General features: G+C 37.5%; 1 protein-coding gene across 2 annotated transcripts in view; it reads left to right on the top strand.

Annotated features, from left to right (window-relative positions):
* The first annotated feature begins 5,512 nt into the window (after positions 1-5,512).
* tnrc6c1 (trinucleotide repeat containing adaptor 6C1) overlaps positions 5,513-26,981 on the top strand; it is an 88,431-nt gene continuing 66,962 nt past the window's right edge. For both annotated transcript variants that reach the window (XM_049467621.1, XM_049467620.1), the window contains exons 1-3: positions 5,513-6,081; positions 19,970-20,072; positions 22,569-22,590. In XM_049467621.1, the coding sequence (XP_049323578.1) occupies positions 20,010-20,072; positions 22,569-22,590 (85 nt within the window). In that variant the 5' untranslated portion in view covers positions 5,513-6,081; positions 19,970-20,009. The remainder of the gene's footprint in view (positions 6,082-19,969; positions 20,073-22,568; positions 22,591-26,981) is intronic.

Genomic DNA, 26,981 nt, shown 5'->3' with positions numbered 1-26,981 from the left:
TGATGCTACACATGTGCTAAGCTTAAAGTTAACTTAGAAAGAGCACTTACTCTCTTAACACCTCTAACACACTAACTACTTCTAACCTCATTTCCTTCTTCCCCTCCTTCACTCCTCTATCCCATTATTTCCCTTCGACCTCCTTTAAACCCTACCTAAAGATGTTTTTACCTTTAAACTTCTATTTCTTTTGTACTTGATTATTGTAAGTCGCTTTGGACAAAAGCGTCTGCCAAATGTAATGTAAAAGAAGAACAGCTACATACACTTCTGCTGGATAACTGTGCAACATCTGAGTGGGCATCAAAAAGGCAGAATAATAAATGCACATCTCTGTGTGTATTTTACACAGTGCCGGTGCCCTGGGGCTCTGTTTTAAATCCCTGCACCGGGATTTAATACTGTCTTTAAGGAGACTAGTATGTTCTCTCAGGACCTGGATGGGTCTCCTTTAGGAAGTACTTCCTCCGCAGAAAAATACCTGAGCTAGGTTGAATTAGCCATGCTAATTTGTGCCCTAGGTCTGAGTGTTTTATTGAATGGTTGTGGGTGACACTCTGTGAATGACTGGCACCCTGTCCAGGAGTAATCCTGTCTCATACCCCACCACACCTGAAGAGCCCTGGACACACCATGATCCTGACCAAAGAGAAGCTGATGAGAAGATGGATGAATGGATGGATGGATCGATGAATGGCTGGATGGATGCACATCTCCAAAACTGCTGGCTATTGTACTGGTGCTATCAATGTTAAATTGTGCAAGCGTGCTAGAGGCAGAGTCAGAGTGAAAGTTTCAGGGAATTTCCTCCCTTTCACACAGTTGTTTTTATTAATTTGATTGTGAAAGCTGGTTTTGTGACAATTTCACAATCATTTTGCAGCCAGCTATTTTCCGCATATGCACCAACAAAGATTTGGTTTCCCTTTTATGCATTCTTTAATGTGAAAAATCAACAGCAAATTAACAGTAAATTAAAAATGACTGCTCAGATAACTGGTTGTATACAGCTTGTCTATAGGTGTATTTTGCACTGTACTGTATTTGCTGGCATCAGGCTGTCAGACACTGTGTTCAGTAGTTACTGAATGTCTCCTGCTGACCTAGATCAATAAAGGAATTCCCACCTCATTGAGCTTTTGGAGAAGAGAGTGGTCTTTTCCTCTCCCCTTCGCATCATTTAACTACCCGTATACATGTGGCAGCTACCGTTTTAGAGCGGCGAATGCGACAGCAGTGAATTATGGAGCTGAATTACTAGGATGGGTGAGATTAATTACTATAAGCCATGATTAGCCGTCCTCCTTCAAGCTCAGTGCTGTGCCTCTGTATGTACGATGAGTAGCTGAGTAATTGTGTTTTGCTGCTGTCGTCGCGGCGCATATCTTGGCCGTAATCCATATGCGGCTGACATAAGGGCAGATTGTTACTTAATTGGCCTCTTGAAGGTCTGTCACAGGTCTTTATTCACCAGGCCTTGTTCTTTGACTACACCCAAAACGACCCATCACCCCCCCTCATTCGTCTGGCCCAGCTGTCGGCATCAGAACAGAGCTAATGAGGAAAAGTGATAAGTCTTCAGTGACACCAAGCTTTGGCTCATCACTCATTGAAATGTTTAACTCAGGCTCTGATCACAGATAGCTGTATACAGTAGGCATATTTGTTACATAGTATGTTGTACAGTGAAGGAAATAATTATTTGATCCCTTGCTGATTTTGTAAGTTCACCCACTTACAAAGTCATAAACACGCTATCATTTTAAGGGTAGGTTAATTGTAACAGTGAGAGATAGAATATCAAAAATAAAATACAGATAATCACTGCATGAATTAATTAAATTGTTACCGGCATCATACCTAAGAGATGAGCCTAAAACTACACAGGGGGAACTTGTTAATGATCTCAAGGCAGCTGGGACCACAGTTGCCAAGAAAACCATTGGTAACACATTATGGGGATCAAATAAATCTCCTTCACTCCTTGTAGACCAGTAAGACCAAACTGGTTGACCAGCATTAGAAGTTTATGGCTTATCAACCAGCTTTTAACCACTTTGACTATCATAGACCAGCTTAGACCTTTTGAAACCATACCAGCTACCAGCAAAATGGCCTTGAAATGGATATTTTAGCAGGGTAGAATCCCATAGTAGGACACAACTAAATTAGCATTGTTAGTATTAGCAAACATTTCCTCTATTAAACAAAATCTTAATTTTTTTCTCCTCTGAACACCAATTTAAGAGTCATGGTTCACCACAGCTTTCATGCCTGTTGTTTTCTCTCTTTCCGCCTCCCAAAAGAAACAGTGGTTTGTACATTTTTCATTGTTGTGGAGAGCAGTTAGTAATTCTGACCTTGTTGTAATGAAAATGAAACAACAGGAAAGACTAAGAAAAACAAAAAGACACCAGGAAACGTATGACCCATTTTTTTGGAAAACAGGTCAGTAGAAATGTTGTAGTAAAATGCTGTAGCTAGCTGGCAGATTTTGCTGTTGCTGAGTTTGCTAACAAGCACATGCTAAAATGAAGCACCGTAATTTTATTTAATTCACCACTTTCAGTATTTTTTTCCTTTAAATACACTGACTTATTTAAACACCTTTTCAGTTCATTAAAACAAGTGGGAACTCTTCAAACTTCTGACTAATGAATGATAAAACGTGGTAACTGTGAATCCATTCCCATCCATTCTATAAAAAAAATAAAGCCAAGGTGGTCTGCCATATTGTCAAATTGGTAACCAAAGTCTGTGCAGTAGAGATCGGACGCAGACCACTACTTATTTGGCATTTTAGACCACCTTGACTGAGATACAGTGCAGCCAGAAACATAGCAATTTTTTACACCGGAAACCCAGCTTGTGCAGTAAGTGTTTTTCAACAGTAAAAGTGCAATTCACTTCTGTTTAGAACATCAAAATACACTAACATTAACTGCCTGATAACAACTAATTGGATCACATTGACCATTTTATGCTTAGGCTCAGAACAATCTGTTACGCATTGCTCTCCATGCTTTTTACTGTCATTGGCTGTGTTCCAAAATAGAGGCTACTGTCGAGAGAGGAGGGGGGCCTATACATAGCTTGCTAACAACATCTAGAAAACTTGACAAATTCAATCTTCTAAGAATGTTATTTGTCTTTGTTTTCTTGCAATTTTTGACCAATGTTCTTGGTGCTGTTTTCCCCCATTTCGTTGTTTGTCTGTAGTGAATTGTGAATTACCAATCTGTTGCATTTTCATGCCAAGCATTTTTAATCATTCATTAGAAGGAGAGTCAGTACACCTATAGCATATGCGTGAAGACCACCTTAGAGGAGAGCAAAGCTGCATCATTTTGGGGTTGAATGCTAGTCTCTATGTGGACCTGGGTCATTAGCCTGACGGACTGAGCAACCCATATAATAAGCCTGACCCAGTTCTTGTGCTCAATTCTCAAAGGGTTACCAAGACCTGTGAAGACCATGGATGGAGAAATAAAGAAAACCTTCTAGGAAGATGTTGATGGCAGGTTTTGGAAACAGGTATGTAATAAAATATCATTTTCAAACATTAATATGTTATGAAACTGCTGTAATTAGTGTAATCTATATATTAACAGTCGAATTTTGTAACATTTTGCTGATACTAGTGATCCTGTGAGGTGGCTCTAAATATGAAGGAATTCGTTTGGTGAAATTGTGCCCCCTGTTGGTGCACTGGTATATGACCACATTTAAGCTGTGCCATGTGTAGCGCACTACGCAGCTGAAGAGGAAAGATGCTGGTGTGACTGAAAAGAGACAGATATAAAAAGAGAGAACCAGTGAGCCCCTGCCCAGTGGTCTAGTGTGTTAGTGTTCTTTTATAATACTAATATATAAAGAAAAGCCACCAAACAAAAGCACCTGCCTAATAGTGTGTTCTAACCCATCTCAGCATGGACTCCACAAGACCTCTGAAAATCCTTTGGTATCCGTCACCAAACACTAGCAGAAGAGGTGAGGTGTGACCTTCATGATCATCAATAAGCCTTTGCTGCATATGGACAGTTTACTTGCTTGGGGCTGTTTTGGTAAGTACTGACCCCTGCATAAAATGTCACCAGAAACAATAAATGATAAAACAAATTAGACAGATTCGGGCTTTACATACTGAAGTAGTGTGTAATACTGTAACACATTTCTAACACAACATGCCAGACATCTTGGCATTGAGTTGTAGAGGTTCCTAAAGGTGTCCTATGTATACCATGCAGATTGAATATTCCTACAGGTTTTGTGGTAGGCGTGGAGTATTGGAAGTGCATCAAATATCATTGAGGATGGGTCTGACATAGCATCTGTATCTTTAAGGCAAGCTCTTGAGAAAGCAGCAGTAGCTGCCCTGTTGGAATAGTGCATCAGCGTGCGCGTTTAGAAAAGATAGGGCCAATGTAATGTTAGCCTGAAAAAAGTGCCTGTAGTGAAGACCAAAGGTGATCTGGTAGCATTAAATTACACCCAACACTATGACACCAGGTCTTCTGGACATGGGACATGTGACTACAAACCACTTCGACTACCCAATGGTATCAGTGCAACCAACTTATTGTTCCTGGTAGCCTAAATCTTTATTCACAATAATATTTCAGTCTTAATTCTCTGTGCATTTATTTTGTTGATGATTAGCTTTATATAATTGATTTACCTGTATTGTTTTTATTTCTGCATTCATGCAACAATGAAATTATGAACTTAGGGGAAGAGTAAGAGAGAATGAAAATACAAAGAGACAGAATATGAGCAAGCAAAAAGAGAAGATGAGGAGATAAGGAAAGAGTGAAGAAGACATACAGGCAGTGGATGTGTGGTAGAATGAGAGAGAAAGGGGCAGAAGGACAACATGAGGAAGAGAAGAAATGAGAGTGGATAGAGATAATGAGTTTGAGTTGACAGAATAAGAGATAGAGGCAGAGGCATAAAGGGAGAAACAGAACGAGGGTGAGACAGACAGCAAGTAAAAGAGAGAAGGAGGGAGTGAGAAACAGAGAGAGTTAATGAGAGACACAGAATGTTAAAGAGAGAGAAACAGAAAGAGTGAGAGAGACAGAGGGAAAGAAGTAAGGAAGGGAGGAAGAGAGACAGAAAGAAACAGAGAGAAACAGCGGGAGAGAGAGAGCAAGAGAGAGATAGATAGAAAGAGGGAGGGAGAAAGAGAGTGAGAAACAGAGAGGGATAAGCTGAGAGAGGGGAGAGAGGGAAACAGAGTGAGACAGAGTGTGAGAGAGAGAGAGAGAGAGAGAGAGAGAGAGAGAGAGAGAGAGAGAGAGAGTGAGAGAGAGAGAGAGAGCTGAGGGGGGGGTTAAAAAAGCACTGGGGCGAAGCCGCAGTTGCTGGGGGCGGGGGACCCCGTTTCTAAGCAACGGAGAAAGGGGCGGGGCGAGGGGTTGTTGTGTGTCGGTGGCGGTCACGTGGCTGCGCGCGGAGGGGCGGGGGAGAGGGGGTGGGGTGAGCGCGCGCCACTTCCTGTTTTGCTGGAGCGCTGGTGATTGTTGTCAGTTGCAACAAAATGGCTGCTGGAGCGGCGCGCTGAGCGCGGAGTGTCGGAGCGGAGCGAGCGGAGCGGATTACTCTCACCTCAGCGACGCCGTTTCTGTCCCCCCGGAGAGCCGGCGCCTGCTCACGCGCTTAAACCAGAGCTGTGCGGGTTTACTGGCGGGTGTTTGTGTAGTTTGTGTTGTTGTTGTTTTTTTGCACTTTATATCAGAACTGGAGACTGAAGACGCCGCTGAGAGAGACGCGCTTCAGCAGCCTGTCCTCTCTCTCACTCTCTCTCTAACCGCTGCTGCTGTTTCTCCTGCTCACCGCTCCTACTGGCCCGGTCCCCCCGCTCTCTGTTCGGCTCGGTGAAGCTGGTTAGCTGTGCTGGGCGAGGTTTGAGTGAAGGTGCTGAACTGGGAGCAGTGGAGCTGCGCGCTGCGGGACTGGCGCGGCTGGAGTCGGACTGACGGACTGCGCATGACCGCTGTTTATCTGTCAGAGCCGCCAGCCAGCTTCTTCTATATAAACTAATCTACAGCTCTCCTGCAGCGCTCTGCCCGCGATATACAGGTAAGACCTGCTTTACAGACCCGTTTATCATTAATATCCCTTCAATTAAGACTGATTACGCCTCGGTCTGAATTTCTTCTGCTGCGTCTTGTCGCCTTGCAGCAGCAACAGCAGCAGCAGCAGGGCTGGCTTCAATCACCAGCGTTTGTTTTGGTGTAGTTATATATTTATTTATTTAGGTAGGTAAGGTTATCTAACCTATATAGCTAGCTTAGCTAACTGTTTAAACGCTTGTCCTTATTTTTCTATATCTACAGATCTGGAAAAAAAGAGATCACTTAAAAATAATGAGTTTATTTGGTTCTACCCAATTAAAAACCTATAGAATATAACTAAGAGAAAGATTGATGCTCACAAGTCATCAAACCAAGCTGAATTGCATAAATGTTTTGCACCAGGAGTGGCATAAACGTATCCAAAAGCAGTGTATAAGACTGGTGGAGGAAAACATGCCAAGATGCATTATAACTGTGATTAAAAACCAGGATTATTTCGCTAAATATTGATTTTCTGAACTCTTAAAACTTTATGAATATGAACTTGTTTTCTTTTGCATTATTTGAGGTCTGAAAGCTCTGCATCTTTTTTTCATTTCTCATTTTCGGCAAATAAATTCCCTAAATGACAATATTTTTATTCAGAATTTGGCAGGAATGTTGTCAGTAGTTTATAGAATAGAACAACAATGTTCATTTTACTGAAACATATACCTATAAATAGAAAAATGGTCTCTTAATTTTTTTCCCCAGCTGTATGTATCTCAGCTAGAGCTGCAACTAATTATTATTATTTTTTGTTATTATTTATTTCCATTTGATTTGCTTAGTCAAAAGATATTTTTGCCTTTGGGGCTGCAACGATTAGTCGGTATAAAGAAAATCACAATTGTCGACTAATCGTTAATTTGTAACAGCATCTTAATACACAAACTGCTGAGACAGAAATGTAACTGGAATGGATTCACTCGCACAGTTTACACTGAACTTGACCTGTGTCTCCAAAAGTGCACAAGCACAACAAATGAGCTTACTTAACAAGTGAGTTTACTTAAATATCTTCTGGGCATTTAAAGAGCATTTAAATCCCATGTACTGCTGTTTATTTCATTATGAAGTGATTGAAGGCAGGAAAGACATAATCATTGACTATTGATTGGAAAAATAAAACAATCATCAGATTAATCCAGTATCAAAATGATTGGTTGCTGCTTTGGCCTCCAGTGAGCCAGCTCGTGGACGATCACTTTGTGTAGTGTGGTGCAGTTACAATAATCAACACTGAAATTTAATGTAACACATTTATAGAAATTTCAGTGTTATTGTCAACAAATCACTGCAGCCCATGTTTGATTATTAGTCTCATCTTAAAAAAAATCTCTCTATTTTGTAAACCAGTAAAGTAACAAGACTCTAAATTTGGGTCTGAAAATAATTCGCAGAGTAAAGCTTTCAAGACACATTACTGATAATATCATAATATTCTTTTAAATCATAATATGTAAGACATTTTTACACTTGACAAAATGCACCCTAGAAGTGGAACACTCTTTAAAAACAAACTTTTCGAATAATATTTTAAACTTAGTTTAATATAAAAAAAGTACTTCACATTTGCTGCAATTTATCAGGAATAATTATTAGGTTTGTGTATTAGCTGAACTTACATGTATTAGGCTATATGATAACGGTTTAGCAGGTACTAGCTCAGAGCTATGCATTACACTCTCAAATTTTAATCACTTAAAATTTGGAAACACTGGTTTATCTAGAGGACTATTTTTTATTATCTGATTTTCTGCAATTAAAATGTTATTTTTGTAATATCCTCTTTTGTAAAAGAACCAATATTGTGATGTAATTTATTATTGCATTAATTATTAGCGTTATCATTGTTATGATTAGTGAGGTGCAGGCTTGGGATATGTGTTGTAGTTGTGCAGTCTGGGTTGCAGGGTAATTTCCCCTGCCTGCTTCAGACACTTCATCATTTTCTGCACGTTTGTTGGCGGCTCGCTGTGGCTGGAGCTGCTTCTGCTGCAGCTGCATTACAGCTTCAGATAACTGCAGCCTGGAGACTGCCAACACTGCTAACATCGCCACTGCTATTGAGCTTTACCACAACTGATTCTTCGTGCTAAAATAGACACTACAATATGGTGATTTTAAGATATTAGTTTACCACTTAAAATAAATCTGTTAGTGTTATTTTATGATAATCCTTGTGTGTATATGTGTGTGTGTGTGTGTGTGTGTGTGTGTGTCGTTCTGTCTGTCCATTCGACAGGAAGAAAAATACAACTAATATCACCTGCTCTATTATATTTGTTTATTTATTTTTGTAGTTGATTTTAGCTGTGTTGTTCTCCTATTGGTGTTCTGTTTTAGACTGTTCTGGGTTCGTATTGGCAGCTGTTTAGCTGTGCTCTTCTTTTATTAGCTTATGTTCAGCTGTATCCTCCCATTAGTAAAGGTGTGCTGCTGTGTGAATACTGTCTTTTTTATTTGTATTTTTTATTTGTGCTTTTATTCCATTCGTTATTTTGTAGCTGTGCCATTCACCTGCAAGTGGATTTGTAGCTCTGCTGTTCTTCTTTTAGTGGATTTGTAGTTGTTCTGTTATCCATTTAGTAGATCACTAGCTGTACTGTTCTCTTACAAGTGGATTTGTAGTTGTGCTTTTCTACTTGTGGATAATGTGCTGATAATCCCATGAGGGATGTTTAATTGGGTTGTTCTCTTTTTATTGGTTGCTTAGCTGTGTTGCTTTCTTGTATTTTTACCAGGGCATTTTTCCTTGTTGTTAGTGGATGTTTAGTTGCGAAATTTTTTGTTTTAGGCTATTTGATCATTTTGGATGAATTGTTGTGCTGTTTTCCTCTGAATGAAGGTTTAGCTGTGCTGATCTTCCATTAGTAAACAATAAGCTGTAAAACATAAGCCCTTCTTTTAGTGGATGTGTAGCTTTGATATTTGTCCATCAGTGAATGTTTATCTGTGCTGTTCTCTTATAACTAGGATTTTGTCAGCTTTCCCCTTTAGTGAATATTACTAATAAACAGTGCTTTTCTCCTATTAACAAATTATTAGCTGTGCTGTCTTTTTTAGTAGAGGATGTTCAGATGTGCTGTTCTTATAATAGAGGGTGTTTAGCTGTCCTGTTCGCCCGTAAGTGGATGTTTAAGCTGTCTATTCTACTGTTAGACTAGCGGTTGCTCAGCTGTTCTGTTCTCCCATTAGTGACTTATAAGCTGTGCTGTTCTTGCGTAAGCAGATGTTTAGATGTGCTGTATTGTCTGCATGATATATGTTGTGATGTTTAGCTATTAATATATGTTTAGCTGTGCTGTTAGTTTCATTAGTAAATAAGCAATGCTGTTCTTGTATCGGTGAGGAAAAAAGCTGTGTTCTCTTACACATTGGATTTTAGCTGTGCCGTTCTCCCATTGGTGGATTTTTATCTGGGCTGTTCTCCTATTGGTGGATCGTAAGCTGTGCTCTTTGCCTCTTTGTGAGTCAAAGTTAGATGTTGAGCTGTGCTGTTCTTCTACTAGTGGATTTCTTTTTTTAGTGTTGCTGTTCTCATATTTGTGAATGTTTAGCCTTGCTGCTGTTCTTTTGTTATAGTGAATGTTTTGCTGTGCTGTTCTTCTGTTAGTGGTCATGCTGTTCTCTGGCATCCTTCATTTATTTTTGGCTTGAATGCTCAGGATTATTTATTCTTTCACTGTGTTTTTTTTTTTATTATTCGTTTATTTTTTTAATTATGGGTACATAATAATAATAATTTATGACTAAGTAAAAAAATCTCAGGTCAGTCTGTGTCTGTCACAGTGTTTGAAACAGTTGCAGGATGTATTGAGAGTCAGTGCACACAGCAGTGTAGTGGCAGTGCTGGTCTCCTGGCTCTGTGTGGTTGGGTAATGTGGTTGAGTTGGTAATTTGGGAGGGTGTGTTTTTGTCCTTGTGTGCTGGTTTAGGGGCCCGGCTGTGTGCTCTAGCCTGTGAAAGAAACGGCGTGTTCTCTGAGAGTGAAAGCAGTCGTGGGAGAGGACAAAAAGAGGCCACATACTGCTCAGATTACCGTACAACTTTCCTTCCCTGCTCACACTTACACAGCCTTATCAGCATTTCTCTGACCATGTGCACCCAGCAGCCTTTTACACCTCAACACTGTTTATTATGGAGGAACAGACACTACAGGAGTGAAGGGCTGGCCCTGTCACAGTGCATTCTCTTATTCCTTCACAAACATTCACAAACTCAAATATAGAGACTTTAACAATAAAACCGAACTAATGTACTGGAATCTGTTATCGTACGGTCATGTTTAAAAGGACTGTCTTAAAAAAAAATGCTCAATAATGTATTATTTTATCATTTGTAAATGAATTATTCTATTATATGTTCTGTTTGTATTATGTATACTAAATCTTTAAAGGTTTCATTACATCATTTTTTTATTCATTTTAAAATGTCTAGTTGTGATCTTTAATATATAAATTAATGCTCTGTGAGCTGTTTTTTGTGGGGAAAAAAGTGCTCCGATGATCTGGGGTAATGCTGCTTTAGTCAGGTGTAGGAGTGGGCAAAGAAGAATGATAGGATTTCGGATTTTTGCTCATGAATATTCATGCATGGATACATGGATGTGTACTTTCTTAACCTGGACTACCCACCTCTGCTTACACAATATATCTAGCGTTAGCTAAGTAATTAATGTAAACAGAACTATTTTGTTCATTTATTGAGCAAATAATAAAACACTGAGATAATGGGAAGCTCTAAATATGTATTCATGATTTTACCGAGTTGTGGCTTGAATTCCAAGTACTTTCAATGCCATTTACTATGTCTTTACTTGGGCTACTGCAGATAGTGGAGGTTGAGGAAGAGTTTTATGTGCTGCATGCATATACAACTCAGAGAACTAGTTTAGTGGTTTAGAACCTTTAAAATGACTTTAAAACAAATAAATCATACTCATAACCAAATAAATATACTATAATTCATAATTTCATAATAAAACCACTATTTACAAAACGAGATCATTTTAAACATGAATGAACTAATATTTATCCCCTTTTAATTAAACCATATTCAGAAAAAAATGGATGTGTAAAAATGTACTGTCATGTATAAATACAGTAAATGTAGATTATTACTTTAAAAATAGCAGAACTATGATCAGTCACTATTTAATAAGGTCTTTTTAATAAAGTTGTTTTTTTAAATAAACATACTGTGATCTGTTTCTGTATTATTAGGTATTTGAACAGGTTTTTAATTTGTAAAGACTAGAGTTGTAATAGTAAACTAAATTCACAGTTCGGTTCACACCACGGTAAAGATCCCACATTTCTGTACGATTTTAGTACAGTGGGTATAAAAAATAGAAAGAGGCAGGGTTTCCTGTATTCAGTTTATTTTAATCAGAGATTTGTAAAACTAGATGGATCAGTTTGTACAACATTTAGCCTATTTCTTCTGTTTAGCAGCATTTTACATTATTCACTAAAGCATCACTGCAATTTTAAATCACCTTTATTCATATTTGACAAAGGTAGGTGATATGGTGGTACACACTAAATTTGTCAGTGTTAATAAAACACTTTATTTTAACTTAACAATGTGAGTGTTCAGTTTTAACACTAATGTTGTTGATTTAATTCTGGCAAATAAACTGTGTAAACAATAAATCCTATTCTATTTGTTTGTGATAAATTGTATTGGTTTCTTTATTGTTCTGATTCCTAGTGATCCAAGAAATTACACCTGCCTTTTTGGTCCAGGCCTTTACACTTTTCAGTTTAAACTGAACACAATAGGTGGTGTGAAACTGTAGAGCTGCTGTTGAGCTAAACCAAGAAAACGAAAGTGAAAGCTCTGTTCGCTGATATCAACAGCAGTGATGTGAGGAGCACCTTGTTTGCCAAACTGTAAATAAGTACTGAGGAAGTGTGTACCTCTAAACAGTTCAATATAGCTCACTCTAATAGCAGCTCTGTTGAAATTTTCCACCCCAAAAACAGTTTATTTTTATTGTGATGTAACAGTGATGTAACAGTGCATTGGTATCATCAGTAGAGCACTATGTGGGTCATAGAGCCAAATTTAGAACAGTCAGCATTACATGACTGTAACTCTACCTTTATTTATGTGGGTAGATATTCTGCTTGTGATGAATTGGGAAACCACTAATAAAGTCTTCAAACTAAAGTCTGATAGTTCTATATTAGTGTTCTGTGTCATTGTATAGATTAACTTCAACCAAAATCTAGTATATTTTTAACTTTAGCTTTAGCATCTAACCTCTGCTGTCTGTTTTCTGAATTCTCCTAGCCTTGCTTTATGTTAGACCTTGGTTTTCTTTTGTTTATATTTATATGTCTGGTTATTTTATTGAATATTATTAATATGCATGTCTCATTTCTTTTCAGTGGGAAATAAGTATTTATGTTCACTAAATTGGGAAAAATAAATGGGGAAATAAACCCCTTGATTTTAGCTGACTCCATCCTCAGCTCAAATTTTAAAAAAGCTCAAAAAGGGGTAGTTTGGGTGAAGCACTAAGTGATGTATGGGTTTAGGGGCAGGGCAGGAAAGAGAGCTGATTGGCTGAGCAGCAGCAGTGTGCCTCTGATAGCGGTGAGATGCAGATAGTTTAATGGGGGCATCAGCAGGGGGCGGTATTATTGATTGACTGATCTGCATATTGTGATGTGTCTGCATACCAAAGTACACAAACACATCGTCCACACCTATAGCACAGTTGAACCTGAGGGGGCGCTGCCAAGGTGGAAGATACCACCTTAAAATTATTTTTAAGGTTAGGAAATGTTTATAAAAGTTTGAGCATGACTGGTATGTTTCATTACATAAAAAGGAACACATTTCAGCTATTAATGGAAAAAATATGGTTTATAGTGTTTAGTGGCTCCATTGTGTTTACCTTTGTGTTCTATCAGAATGGACATGATTCATAGGGAGAAGCAATCTCAGAAGATGGCATTAGAGTCTGCAGTGTGAAAGTATTTTACAGTGAAATATGAAAATGGAATGTCTTAACATATGTGTTTTTTCTTTTTCTGTAGTTTTTCACACAGTGCCTAAACCATGTGGCTTTAAAATCAATAATTCAATATAAGTTAAACCATTTATTTGGATAGTATTAGCTTAGCATTTAAGCGTTTTGTTTATCATAGAACAGGCTTAGGTCTGGTTGACTCCTACACATATAAACATTTAGATGAGAAGAATAAGCAATTGAGCGATTACATTTTGATGAGAGAAAGCTGAAATTAACGTTTGTTTTCATGGTGTGTTGGTTTTTGTAGCGCAGGCACTATGCTAACATTTGATTAGCTAGTTCTACTTCCACAGAGCTTAGTGCAGCTGCTGGTGACTAAATAAATTGCATATTGACTAGAGGAACTTGTCTGACAGAGCAATGTCGATCAGCTGATGTGTAGCTGGCCAGCTTGGCGTTAGATAAGCTAGTTAAGTTAGCTAACAGGCTAAACACTACAGCACAGGCTGTGTTCATGCTAACCGTGGCAAATCACTCATGTTAAAAAAATGAAGCCTCAGATCTGTAAATTCATTGAGATTTGCTTTCTTACCCTTTTAAATCTGCATCACAAATCAGTGAGCCCTCACAGCGCCCCCACCCTGTGACCATTTTAAATTCACATATATTAATTAGCTTATTTGACTAATGTAGTATACAATGCAAATTAATTTGACACAAGGCACATTTTTTATTTTTTTTAAAACCGTCCTCATAGTTTCAAATACTGATTTATACAAATATACCTGTAAAGCACAAAAGCTGTGCTATCAGCTGTCTTTTTCGAATATGTTGACTATACACTTATTTCCCTTTAACATACTGGGGGTCATAAGATGTTAATTAAAAAAAACTCTACCAACCTAAGTAAATCCAATCCTAAACCATGTTTTATTATGCAACGTGATACTAAAAATAAAGTGATTTTACTTAAGTAATAACCAGTAGAACATTTTATCTAAACTGTGTGCCTGAATTATATATGGAGCTACAAACCTCAGATTGCTATTGGCCAATATTCTGCGTTACGGGACTCTGATCAGATCGGTACATTCTTTTCATTTTTTTTGTCTCAGTAGTGGATGATGCTTTTGTTATTTTATTTGTGAGGTTAGATTACTTGCTTGCCTTTTATGTCCATATCATGCAGACCTATAATTGTGAAGACTAATCACAGACAGTTCAGGCTTCCCCCACCAGGGTTTAGTTTAATGCAGAATCCATAATTCAGCTCAGCTGCTGGACGTTGTGCCCGTTATTAAGACAAATGTCCAGCTGGTGTGAAGCGGGTAAAGCGACAGGAGTCTTTTGTTGCCGGATGCTCGTGTGATCTTTTAAGGCAATAAATTACGGGTGAAGCTTGTGAAAGTGCTTTCATTAGTGGCTCCTGGAAGATTAAAGTCATTGGAGCTGCTGTGATGCTGAATCAATCAGCATCTGCTATATTTAGCAGCTTGGCACATGAAAACGGGCTTCAACGCGACAGTTGCTGCGGTCTGCTCTGACTCACAGCATTCCTTACATGAGTTTAGGAAGGAATGCTTCCGCGTGCTGTGTTTAAAGGGGGTGTGTTGTGTACAGAGACATTTCTCACGCTTTAGAACTGAAAGTTCTGTGTTTCAAAACAGTACAGATCATACAGTCCTTATGGTTTGTGTATAAACTGTAAATGCTGACTTGATTTCCCAACATTTTCTACTAAGGGTGGGAGAGACAGGCTTAAACTAATATCATGATATTGCATGGGTAGTCCATAAAGATACTCTTGATGATATGACAAAACATTAAAAACATTAAAAAAAAAAAAAAAAAATACATTGCTGCAAAAAAATAAAAGTTGCCTGTGATATGTGCTACGAGATCTAGGCAGTTGTACTAATCTCTTATGTCTGTACTGTATTTGAAAAAAAAAAGTTTTGTCTGGTTGCACTTCAAGCATAGTCTTTATATGACTGGATTTAGTTAAACACAGTTAAGTTACAAGAGACTCAGGAAAGAAATAAACAGAAACTATAGGCTTAATATGACTGGCTGTGGTTTGCAACTTTGGGGTAAACTTTGAAAGGGTTTAATAATTTCATTATTATGTTGTTGGGTTATCATATTATATATATGACATATGACAGTATATGACATAATACATCTTTAAAATATATATAAAAAAATAGTTTATTTCAGTTAATTATTTTTTATTGTCCATTTTAACATTCTAATATTGGTTAGTGTACACTCAAAAGGGTACCAGTGAAATGAATTCTACACATGTAAAATATGAAAAAAATTAATAGCATAAAATGTAAAACATGTCTAAATGTATGCTATGAGCCCTTTAAAATGGGAATTCCACGCCTCACGTTTTTCTGTTTCATGCAGCTGTTTTCCATTTCCCTGCCTCCTTGCCTGCTGTCTGCCTCAGTTTGTTTTTAGGGGGCGGCTCAGTGGGCAAAGAGGATTCCGGGTTGCCCGGGGTTTGCCAGTGTGCCAGCTTTATTCCTCTCAAATGGTTTGGAAGCGATGGCTTCCTAATGCGCCGTCCACTCAGACGGAGACGCTGCAGATTTCTTCCCGGGAGCGAGAGCGCCTGCGTTGCTAGTCAGCTATTCCCGAGGGTTCGCTCTGCTCTTGTGTTTGTGTTGCAGCGCTGGCATTTTTGGCTTTTTGCCAAGAGAACGAGCGTCTAGCCCTCCCTACCCAGCTCTCTCCACCCTCCCGATCCCACCCACTCTTCATCGCGTGTGTTTGCATGGTTCCCCTCCTCCACAGCGCTCTGCTGGAAATAAACAGAGCTGGAGAAGAGCCGATACTTCAGACAGAATTTACTTCAGCATGGAAGTCAGAGTGCTCTAAGCTGCTCGCCCAGCATGCACCAAAAACTGTGGTTCTAGACTCTGAACGTAGAACCTAGAGCTTCTACACTCTCTGTAAACATGTTTAGGGGGAGGGGGTTTTGGGTGTGGAGGGGGGGATGCTGAAACTTATATACCCTGGAACTGACTCATAAAAGATAAATAAAGCCAAAAAACAGTTTCTTTCCTTTTTCTTTCTACCTTAAATATGATACCAGAGCTTGAGAATGGCTCCACGGTTTAAGGTGGAACGGGAAATTTCAGGAAGAAGTCAGCTGCAGCCGTGTTTGTTTACAGTGTCATGAAGCACTGCATCCTGGATTTGATCGCAGAAATGTTACACTGAGATTACATGACCTGATTATTGAGAGAGCAGCTAAGCTGGCCAAGCAGAATACTCCTGCATTATTTTGTCTTTATGGGCTAAGAAACAAGGGAGTGCCATTGTAAAAAAAAAAAAAAAAAAAACTCAAATATAATTTATTTAATATTTTGTATTGTTTAATGTATACGTAAGTGTGTGTGATTTTTGCTTGGTGTGAAAAATGCTCAGGTGTAGTTTTACAAGCATATTTACAATATTGTAATTTTTTTCAGAACAAAACACAATGTTTTACCTTAGCTTGTAGGCCAGCAATAAAGAGCTCTTCTCTCATTGGCTGGATTGTGTTACAGTGATGAAGCCTGGTTAACATGTTTCAGAAAACTGACTGACATTATCAAACACCATGTTTTTCTAAAGTGGCTGTTGTATTTTTCAGTTTGCAGCTTTAGTTGTTGGGTTTTTTTAAATTAAAGAGTCAAAATAGGTATGTAACTGTTTAGAGGTTTTGGAATTGGCCTATTATATATCTCTGCTAAGATAAAGATTTAGGAAATTATAGGTACCAAAATGAATATTTGTGGCCAAAACCAATAAAAAAAATAATTTTCCTTGATTTAGTTTTATTAAGAGGTATTTTACATTTGCAGTAGAATCAGAAAATTGCACTTTGGTCCTGATCATGTAGTCCTACTACAAGTTTTGTTTTTTTTAATTATCAGTAGATGGAAAAGAAAATGTGAAAAAGTGAAAAAATTTAAATCATGATGCTTGGGAAGGTACTCTGTATGTATATTATGCAGATGTTCTGGGGTTTGTGAGCAAAAAAAAGTCCAACAACTGGTCTGTCTGAAAATCTATTTTGTAAAAATCTGTTTTAAAATGTATTTGTATAGCGCTTTTTACAGCGAGTGTCGTCACAAAGCAGCTTTACAGAAACATGATCGCAGGACAAAGAATCGGGCAAAACATGAAACAATGAAAATACAGAATACATTAGTAAAATATGATAACAAAATCCAGTAGATGCAGTTATCCAGTCTGCGAGTGCTGGTGGTGATATATGACAAGCAAACTTCACAAAATGAACTATAACCATAATCACTATTTCCTGTCAGTATAAACATGGCTGTTACCTTTGTGCTTTAACAGCTGGTGGTTGTTGGTGGGTTAATATATGTTAATATGCAGGTGCTAATACAGTACTCCTAGAATGCCAATCACATTGTGAGGGTGAGGTTAACTGAGGTTAACTGCAAGTATTGATGTTAGAGTTGTTTATTTGTTCTGTGATATTTAAACACATTTATAATTTAATGTCACTTATCTTTAGTTTGTAATTGTAATAAGAAATCTGATGGAATGTAACAGATTATCTTACAATCTTAATCTCTTTTTCACAATAATAGATTTATTGGCAATTTTTAAGATGATTCCATCCACAAAAGATTGTATTTTTTATAAAGTTTACATATTTTAACATTCCCCTATTTATCAGTAAGAACCTGAGCTAGAAGCACTGCTAGCAGTGTGTTCTGTCTCTCTGCTTTTATCTAAGGCCAGTCTGTCTCTCAGATCTCTAAGCTGGTAATGGCCTCTTTTGATGGCAGAGTGGCTAATTTGTGCATCAAATGGACCCGAATTTCCCTCAGATTTGTCTGGAGAAATATATAGAAATGTCAGGCTTTGAGTCATCTAGATACTTTTTACATGTTAAAGCCAAAATAAAACAAGACTAGGAGAATTTTTTTCTGTGATGTTTATAAAAAACAGACATTACTCTAGGGTTTTCTTCTGCTGTACGTACTACAATATTAAAAGTTTACACATTTACACACAGACATTTTCACCAGATTTAAACAAAATTGACTATTTATCATGCTCACATTTCAATGACTGTGCTGAAGCGATATATTATTCAGGCCTAATTAAAACCTACAGTCCTGTGAAAAATGTTTGGGCACTTAAGTTACTGTATTTGTCACTCTATAAGGCACACTTAAAATCCTTTAATCTTCCCAATAATTGTCAGTACATTTCACAAGTCAGGTTGTAAAGAGCAGTAAAGCCACTCCGCAGAAGTACAAAGTTATGCAGGAGTTTCAGTTTAGTTGTCCAGCACCCAGACTGGAGCAGCATTAGCATTAGCCGATAATCCCCAGTTCAGAGGTGAATATTATCGGCCTGTAGCCTGCTGCTAACCCCAGGACTGTGTGCTTACCATGTTAAAACAAGCTACGTGGGACAAACCACTAGCTAAAATTCCACTGGCTTACCAGAACATTTAAGGGTATTCAGGTTAGCCGCTAATGCTCCACCCTTAGTGTTGATGAAATTTGTGAATCTAACCTTACTGTAATAAACAGAAGCACTTTACTCACACAAATAAACAGTTTCCAGGAGAGAAATCTGTGTAGATTAACATACAGCTCTCGTTTGACTTTAAAAGAGTCCTCCTTTTTTTCCTAAAGTTTTGTTATTTTAGCTTAGCTTTATTTAACTTAGTTAGCTATCCCCTACCACCTCCCAGCGGTGAGACCTGCTGAATTAGAAGTTCCATATAGTGTCTCTTAAAATGTGCCTTATAATCTAGTGTGCCTTTTGTAAGAAAATTGTTTGAATTATCGGCCAAATCAAGCAATCAGCCCAATTAATGTAAAATTATACTATAAAACACAAAATGAACTACTCTATTAGCTCAGAAGACAATGAAAAATTATTACATTAGAAACAAAAAATAACTTGCATTATTAGCCTAAAACATTACAGTGAATTACTCACTTAACTTACATCTCAAAATAGTGTGGCTTAGGAAAAAAAGAAATATACAGGTAAATTAGCCAACAACATAAATAAACATTTTAAAATCAGTCTATGTTGCAAAGATAAATTGCAACTTGAAAAGCAAATATAATTGAATCTTAAATCAAATCAGACTAAAGCACAAACATACAGTAAATAATACATTAACCTTATCTGTAAAAGTTAAACTGTTAAACATCTCTATCAGTCTAAATTGCAAAGATAAATAACCAAATCACCAAAACAAAAAATCACTCTGTGCTGCTGTTAGTGAATAGTATTGGACAGCAGAGGCATCAGCTACAGTTAAGCATTTATGCTAGATATACAGTAATAAATGAAAGTTGAACATTAATCATATAAAATATTAGAATACAAAATATTGTCTTTTTGGCAGGTTCAAATACAGTTTCAGTATTCAAATAAAAAAATACACAAGTCTGGTAGTAAGCAGTAGGGGAGCTTTATTATTGATGCTGGGCTCTTCTCTTCTGTTCTGCTGAGGCAGTGCTGTAGCCGCTCTGCTGTAGCCGCTCTGCTGTAGCTGCTCTGTTTGCTGAGGTTAAGCTGGAGTGATTCTGGATTTGTTTATAAGTCTTTAGTGTGATGTAAAGATAATTCTGAATGATCTGTTAATTACGTCTCTTGTTAATTACACATTCGCTAATAGGCACTGAAGTCTTTTAATGCCTAATGACTGGAGGAGTGCTGCTGCAGCCCACATTGTGAGCCCTTGCCCTTGCAGTTATCTGCCCACCCCCCCTCCTTCTGAACTGGGATCTCGCAGCAATCTACTTTCATCAGAATATTCTGATATAGTATTAACACTTCTGTATTTTGTGCTTGTTTACAGCTGAGAGACGAAGCCAGAAATACAAGAAGAGAACCATTTGATGGAAGAAAAGAAAAAGAAAAAGCAAGAAGAAAAGAAAAAGAAAGAAGCTGCTCAGAAAAAGGTTAGGGTTGTTTTATTTCTCTTTAGCTTGAATCTTGTGTGTTTGTGTGTGGTGTGAGCCATCATAAAATTTGAGACATATTTTAATATAAAAAAAAAGTTTTTTTTTCTTCCAAAAATACAAGGATGTAGAAGCATTTTAACCTGATGAAATTTGATTGATCAAAAGTGATTTAACGTGATTAAATGTTTTAATTGATTGACAGTGTTCACTTATGTATTATATATATATATACACTACCGTTCAAAAGTTTGGGGTCACTCAAACAATTTTGTGTTTTCCATGAAAAGTCACACTTATTCACCACCATACGTTGTGAAATGAATAGAAAATAGAGTCAAGACATTGACAAGGTTAGAAATAATGATTTGTATTTGAAATAACATTGTTTTTACATCAAACTTTGCTTTCATCAAAGAATCCTCCATTTGCAGCAATTACAGCATTGCACACCTTTGGCATTCTAGCTGTTAATTTGTTGAGGTAAGCTGGAGAAATTGCACCCCACGCTTCTAGAAGCAGCTCCCACAAGTTGGATTGGTTGGATGGGCACTTCTGGCGTACCATACGGTCAAGCTGCTCCCACAACAGCTCAATGGGGTTCAGATCTGGTGACTGCGCTGGCCACTCCATTACCAATAGAATACCAGCTGCCTGCTTCTGCTGTAAATAGTTCTTGCACAATTTGGAGGTGTGTTTAGGGTCATTGTCCTGTTGTAGGACGAAATTGGCTCCGATCAGGCGCTGTCCACTGGGTATGGCATGGCGTTGCAAAATGGAGTGATAGCCTTCCTTATTCAGAATCCCTTTTACCCTGTACAAATCTCCCACCTTACCAGCACCAAAGCAACCCCAGACCATCACATTACCTCCACCATGCTTAACATGCTGGCGTCAGGCATTCTTCCAGCATCTTTTCATTTGTTCTGCGTCTCACAAACGTTCTTCTTTGTGATCCAAACACCTCAAACTTGGATTCATCAGTCCACAACACTTTTTTCCAGTCTTCCTCTGTCCAATGTCTGTGTTCTTTTGCCCATCTTAATCTTTTTCTTTTATTAGCCAGTCTCAGATATGGCGTTTTCTTTGCCACTCTGCCCTGAAGCCCAAAATCCCGCAGCCGCCTCTTCACTGTAGATGTTGACACTGGTGTTTTGCGGGTACTATTTAATGAAGATGCCAGTTGGGGACCTGTGAGGCGTCTGTTTCTCAAACTAGAGACTCTAATGTACTTATCTTCTTGCTTAGTTGTGCAACGCGGCCTCCCACTTCTTTTTCTACTCTGGTTAGAGCCTGTTTGTGCTGTCCTCTGAAGGGAGTAGTACACACTGTTGTAGGAAATCTTCAATTTCTTAGCAATTTCTCGCATGGAATAGCCTTCATTTCTAAGAACAAGAATAGACTGTCGAGTTTCAGATGAAAGTTCTCTTTTTCTGGCCATTTTGAGCGTTTAATTGACCCCACAAATGTGATGCTCCAGAAACTCAATCTGCTCAAAGGAAGGTCAGTTTTGTAGTTTCTGTAATGAGCTAGACTGTTTTCAGGTGTGTGAACATGATTGCACAAGGGTTTTCTAATCATCAATTAGCCTTCTGAGCCAATGAGCAAACACATTGTACCATTAGAACACTGGAGTGGTAGTTGCTGGAAATGGGCCTCTATACACCTATGTAGATATTGCACCAAAACCAGACATTTGCAGCTAGAATAGTCATTTACCACATTAGCAATGTACAGAGTGTATTTGTTTAAAGTTAGGACTAGTTTAAAGTTATCTTCATTGAAAAGTACAGTGCTTTTCCTTCACAAATAAGGACGTTTCAATGTGACCCCAAACTTTTGAACGGTAGTGTGTATATATATATATATATATATATATATATATATATATATATATATATATATATATATATATATATATATATATATATATATAGTTTACCTACATCTTATGTAAAGCACAGACAGAACTGACTAAATAAGGATCAGCAGTTTTAGTAATGAATAAAACCATCTGGTGTTTTTTTTTTTCCTCTGGTCATGCAGAGTCATTACTGAACTGCTATTCTTTCACATCTTGCATTTGTCATATTTGTCATTTATCATACAACTATAAATAACAAGCCTATAATATATGTTTGATCTTAGAATCTTATTTGGATTTTTTTTCTTCTTTTCACTTTCAGTGACCATTCTGAAACTCTTAGTTTGTCCAGAAATGCATGTTATTTAGCTGTGTCTTAAAGGGCTAAAAGCACTTTCTGGCTGTAGGATAATCTCAGGACCAAAAAAATATTTGTATGTAAGTAAGATATGTACAGATGTGCTTAGAGTTTAAACTTTTAACTTTTATACTTTTGGCATCTCAACTGTCAATTGTCAGTTTGCTTTCACTTGTTTCTGTACTTGTTCCATTTTTTTGGGATATTGCAAAAGCAATTGCTGTTCTTTTGAGAGTTAGCCTCTATTTAATCTTCCTCTTATCTTTCCTTCTAGGCTGCTGAACAGAAAACCAAAGGTGAGTTTTGGCCTTCTGTCTACACTCTATGACTGAATAAGGTTTACATTAAGTGTATAGACAGCAAGAAACAGCTGTGGTCTTTCACGTTTGGGTCGCTTGACTTTAGGCTACTTACTAAGCTTACTTACAGATACCATACTTAGTCACTAGCCGCTGTGAGTAAGAGGATTAGACAATGTCTGGAGTTTTCACTTCCATCGGTGTCCTAGACGTTGCAAGTAGATGATTTCATCCGTTAATAAATAGCCATTACCGAAGACATGTGGCATGTGATTTAGTAAATTTGCAGCAAGGATGTGCTTTCTGGATTTTTTGATAATGGATTGATGCTGTGGTCACAAGTTTACGTGATGAAGAAAAAATGTAGCATGAATATTTTACGCTTTTCAGTCATTTCAGATTTAAGTGCTTTTGGTCATCAAATTGTCCCATGACAGTTTTGTTGCCTTTGCTTTTTGATGGCGCAGTTTTTGTCAATTTTGAGTTTTCATCTGTACTGTGGTGTCTTCTAGAGGCTGTAGTGTAGCTAGAAAGAAGTGTATGTCAAGAAAATAAAGTTTTTCTGGTGAGAGCTAGTCAGGCTAACAGCAGGGTTGGTCATAAACAGTGTAACAAATAAAGCTTCCCAAAGTAAATGAAAGACATTATTTTGCTCCATATAAAATGTGTTATTTTGCTGCATGTTCTGACAAATTCAGTAAAGCCTGGCAGATTTTGTGTATAAAGATATTAGGGCTGGACCCGAATATTCGGGTATTCGGATATTCGTTCGTTGAGTAGGTATTCGGTTTTAAATTTTGGTATTCGGATATTCGTTTTTTTTCTCCTTTCCAGAGTTCCACCTCACTCTAACCACTTCTGTTTTCGCGGGTCCCGTCAGAATATCTTGCGCGCGGGACAGAACTGAACTGTTATTGGCTGGAGCGGGAGTTTAATCCAGACGATGCGGGAGCAAATTAATAAATAGTTAAGAAAACTGTAATAATTGTCAAAAAAAAAACCTAAAGAAAACTCTCAACGCGCAGGATGGACCGACACACACATGCACACACCGATGGTGTTTGGACTGGGGTAAGGAAGGGACCGCACTATTCAGCGCTGCTGTTTTAATAAATATATAAGTAAATTTGAAGCATTAAATGTAGTTTATTTAATTTATATTAGGAACGTGGGGCGGGAGCGGCAGAAATGTGTATGTGGCGGGCGGGCGCGGGATTAAAAGAAGCAATTTTTTTGCGGAGCGGTAAGGAGACAGAAACGCGGGAGCGTGGAAGAGTGGGTTTAAAAATCAGTCTCGCGCAGACCTCTATTATGCATGATAAAAAAAATGCAGGCTCTTCGAAACTGATTTATATAATAAAACGTAAGGGGTAATGTGGCAACAGTAGGGGCTAAATCGGTTACAAAAGCCTGGCCTACAAAAATGATGTCTGAACGAATTTCCTCTTATCTAATATAATTTAAAATGGTTTAAAAATATAAAATAATTTCTAAGCAAACGAAATATTTAATATTGAGCTTATAGCCCAAGTGCAAAAATACAAAATCAGTAATACGGCTATGCCCTGCACAATGCTTAAACCGAAATAGACCAAGTACAATAACGTCATTAACAATGACTTTCCTCTACTCTAATATAATTTAACATGGTTTAAAAATATAAAATAATTTCTAAACAAACGAAATATTTAATATTGAGCTTATAGCCCAAGTGCAAAAATACAAAATCAGTAATACGGCTATGCCCTGCACAATGCTTAAACCGAAATAGACCAAGTACAATAACGTCATTAACAATGACTTTCCTCTACTCTAATATAATTTAACATGGTTTAAAAATATAAAATAATTTCTAAACAAACAAAATATTTAATATTGAGCTTATAGCCCAAGTGCAAAAATACAAAATCAGTAATACGGCTATGCCCTGCACAATGCTTAAACCGAAATAGACCAAGTACAATAACGTCATTAACAATGACTTTCCTCTACTCTAATATAATTTAACATGGTTTAAAAATATAAAATAATTTCTAAACAAACGAAATATTTAATATTGAGCTCATAGCCCAAGTGCAAAAATACAAAATCAGTAATATGCCCTGCACAATCCTTTAACCGAAATAGACCAAGTACAGTTTACAATGACTGTCCTCTAATATAATTACCAATGTTTAAGAATATAAAATACTTCCTGAACAAACGTTTTTTTTGTTTGTTTTTTTAAGCAAATAGCCTAAGTGTGAAAACACAAAGAGAAACCGTGCAGCAGCCTCCTAGCCTGCTTACGCAGCGGATAAGCCGCGTGTGGGGCAGCAGAAATTCCGGGATGAAAACACAAAGAAATCTGGGCTAAAAACACAGAAAAAATATGGGGTGAAAACACAAAAATATGGGGGATAAAAACACCAAAAATCCGGGGTGAATATGTCTCGTCGGTCAGAGCAAATTGAACATTTTTCAGTGGATTAAAGGGGCCGTGATTTGCTTTTTTTAATTTTTTTACCTCTTTTTTTAAAAACGAATATTCGAATATTCGCTTCGAATCAGTGCCGAATATCCGGAGCTCAAAAAACGCTATTCGGGCCAGCCCTAAAAGATATATATAATTATTCTTGCTCAGATTGATAACAAAAAATGTTTGTTTGTTTTTTAGCTGGTACAGCATTTATTTGCACAAGCAGGCTAAAAATTGGCAAAATGAAATAAAGGAAAATTATTATTAAAAATAGCAACAAATCTTTTATTAAAAGGTTTTAACAGGCTTTCTTCATATGAGTGTATGAATGCTATGCTAACACTGGAGCTAAGAAGCTAGCTTGCACAAAATTGATTATTTTTAGTGCCAGCATGTTTGTTAAAGTAACATTAGGAGCAGGGGAATATTAATCTCTGTGTTTTTGGCTCTAGCAAATGTCCTCTAGCTTTGCTAGTTGTGTCTTCTCAAGCATGTAGTTGTGTATCCTCAGGATCACACACTCACTTTCACTGGGTTTTACTGGGTCCATCAGTGGCTACTTGTACTAGCGTCTACATATGGAATGTAGCTAGTTAAGTAATTAACGCAGTAGGCTATGACATCCAAGTGTGTGAACATCTCACACAAAATAAAGTCCTTTTTTAATAACAAAAAAGAAAATGTTTCTACTTAATAAAGGGTTATTTAGTGTGAATTAGCTTATTAAGAGATGGTACAGTTCATCTAACATTGCTTGCACAGAGATTATAATAATTACACATTTAGCAGTAGACTTAAATAATCAGATTATTTCACACGTTTCAAAAACAATTAGCTAAAGACTTTACCACAACTGATTTTACACTCCTGGTGTTTGATGGTAAATCTAAATAAATTTGTCACAGGTTATCGTTGCTAACGTATATAAGTGTCTAAAACTTCAGCTTTTAGTATTGTTGATGTGTGGTGCCGCCATCTTGGATTTTGAACTCAGGGTTGTTAAGGCTCTGCTTTTATTGGCTGCCCTAGATCATGACATCCTGCAGCCAAATAACATAACCTAGTCTAGCCAAGCATAGATTTGAACAATTTAACTTTCTGTAATTTTGTATATAATTGGTGCTACCAGGTAGTGTGTTCTAAAGAATTCTTCTAAAGTATAGAAGAATTAAGGACTGCTTGGATTGATTTTTTGGTGCCACACATTTGCCCAGCTATGTATTGTTTCTTATGAATTGAGTGGTGTTAAAAAGGTTTATTCTCATTTGTTTGGAGTAACTGTCTCTTCTGTTGAGGGAAAGCTAAAGTAAATCTAAAGCTAAATAGTTAACTAAGGGCATTTAGTGGAGATAACTGGCCGCAGCCAGATGGATGAGTGGTGTGTCGTGTGTCTGAGAGGACGATGCTCATAAATCTCATTAGAGAATGTGGTAATGCTTGAGCTCTCTGACATTAGTCTTTACACTCTGTGTGTGTTTGTGTGTGTGTGTGTTTCAGTGTTAATGACGTTAACATGTGTATCTCCCAAATGCCTGCACCCACCAAGTCACAGTCCTGTAAACTAGACACTTTCTCTCTGTCCGTCCTTCTCTCTGTCCGTCCTTCTCTCTGAATCAGTGCTGAGAATTTCCAGCAACGGTCAGAGTGGAGATCTGAGGATTTACATCTGAGGAGCTGTCAGCATTCCTCTCACAGTCCAACCTGCCTTTACTTCACATCTCTCTCGCTCTCTCTCTTTTTTCTTTCTCTTGTCTTGTCTTGTCTCTGTCAACATTTTCACTCTTTTTTCACAATTTTTTCTTATTTTATTACACTTTCTCACTCTTTTCTCTATTTTGACTAACTCATCTTTCTTATTTTTTTATTTTTCTTGTTTCTTTTCTTACTCTGTAATTCTCCTTGCTCTCTCTCCTTCGCATTCTTACTTGCT

The sequence above is a fragment of the Astyanax mexicanus genome, chromosome 19, assembly GCF_023375975.1.
Source record: "Astyanax mexicanus isolate ESR-SI-001 chromosome 19, AstMex3_surface, whole genome shotgun sequence".
Taxonomy (NCBI): Eukaryota; Metazoa; Chordata; class Actinopteri; order Characiformes; family Acestrorhamphidae; genus Astyanax; species Astyanax mexicanus.
This window is presented reverse-complemented; position numbering and strand designations above follow the sequence as displayed.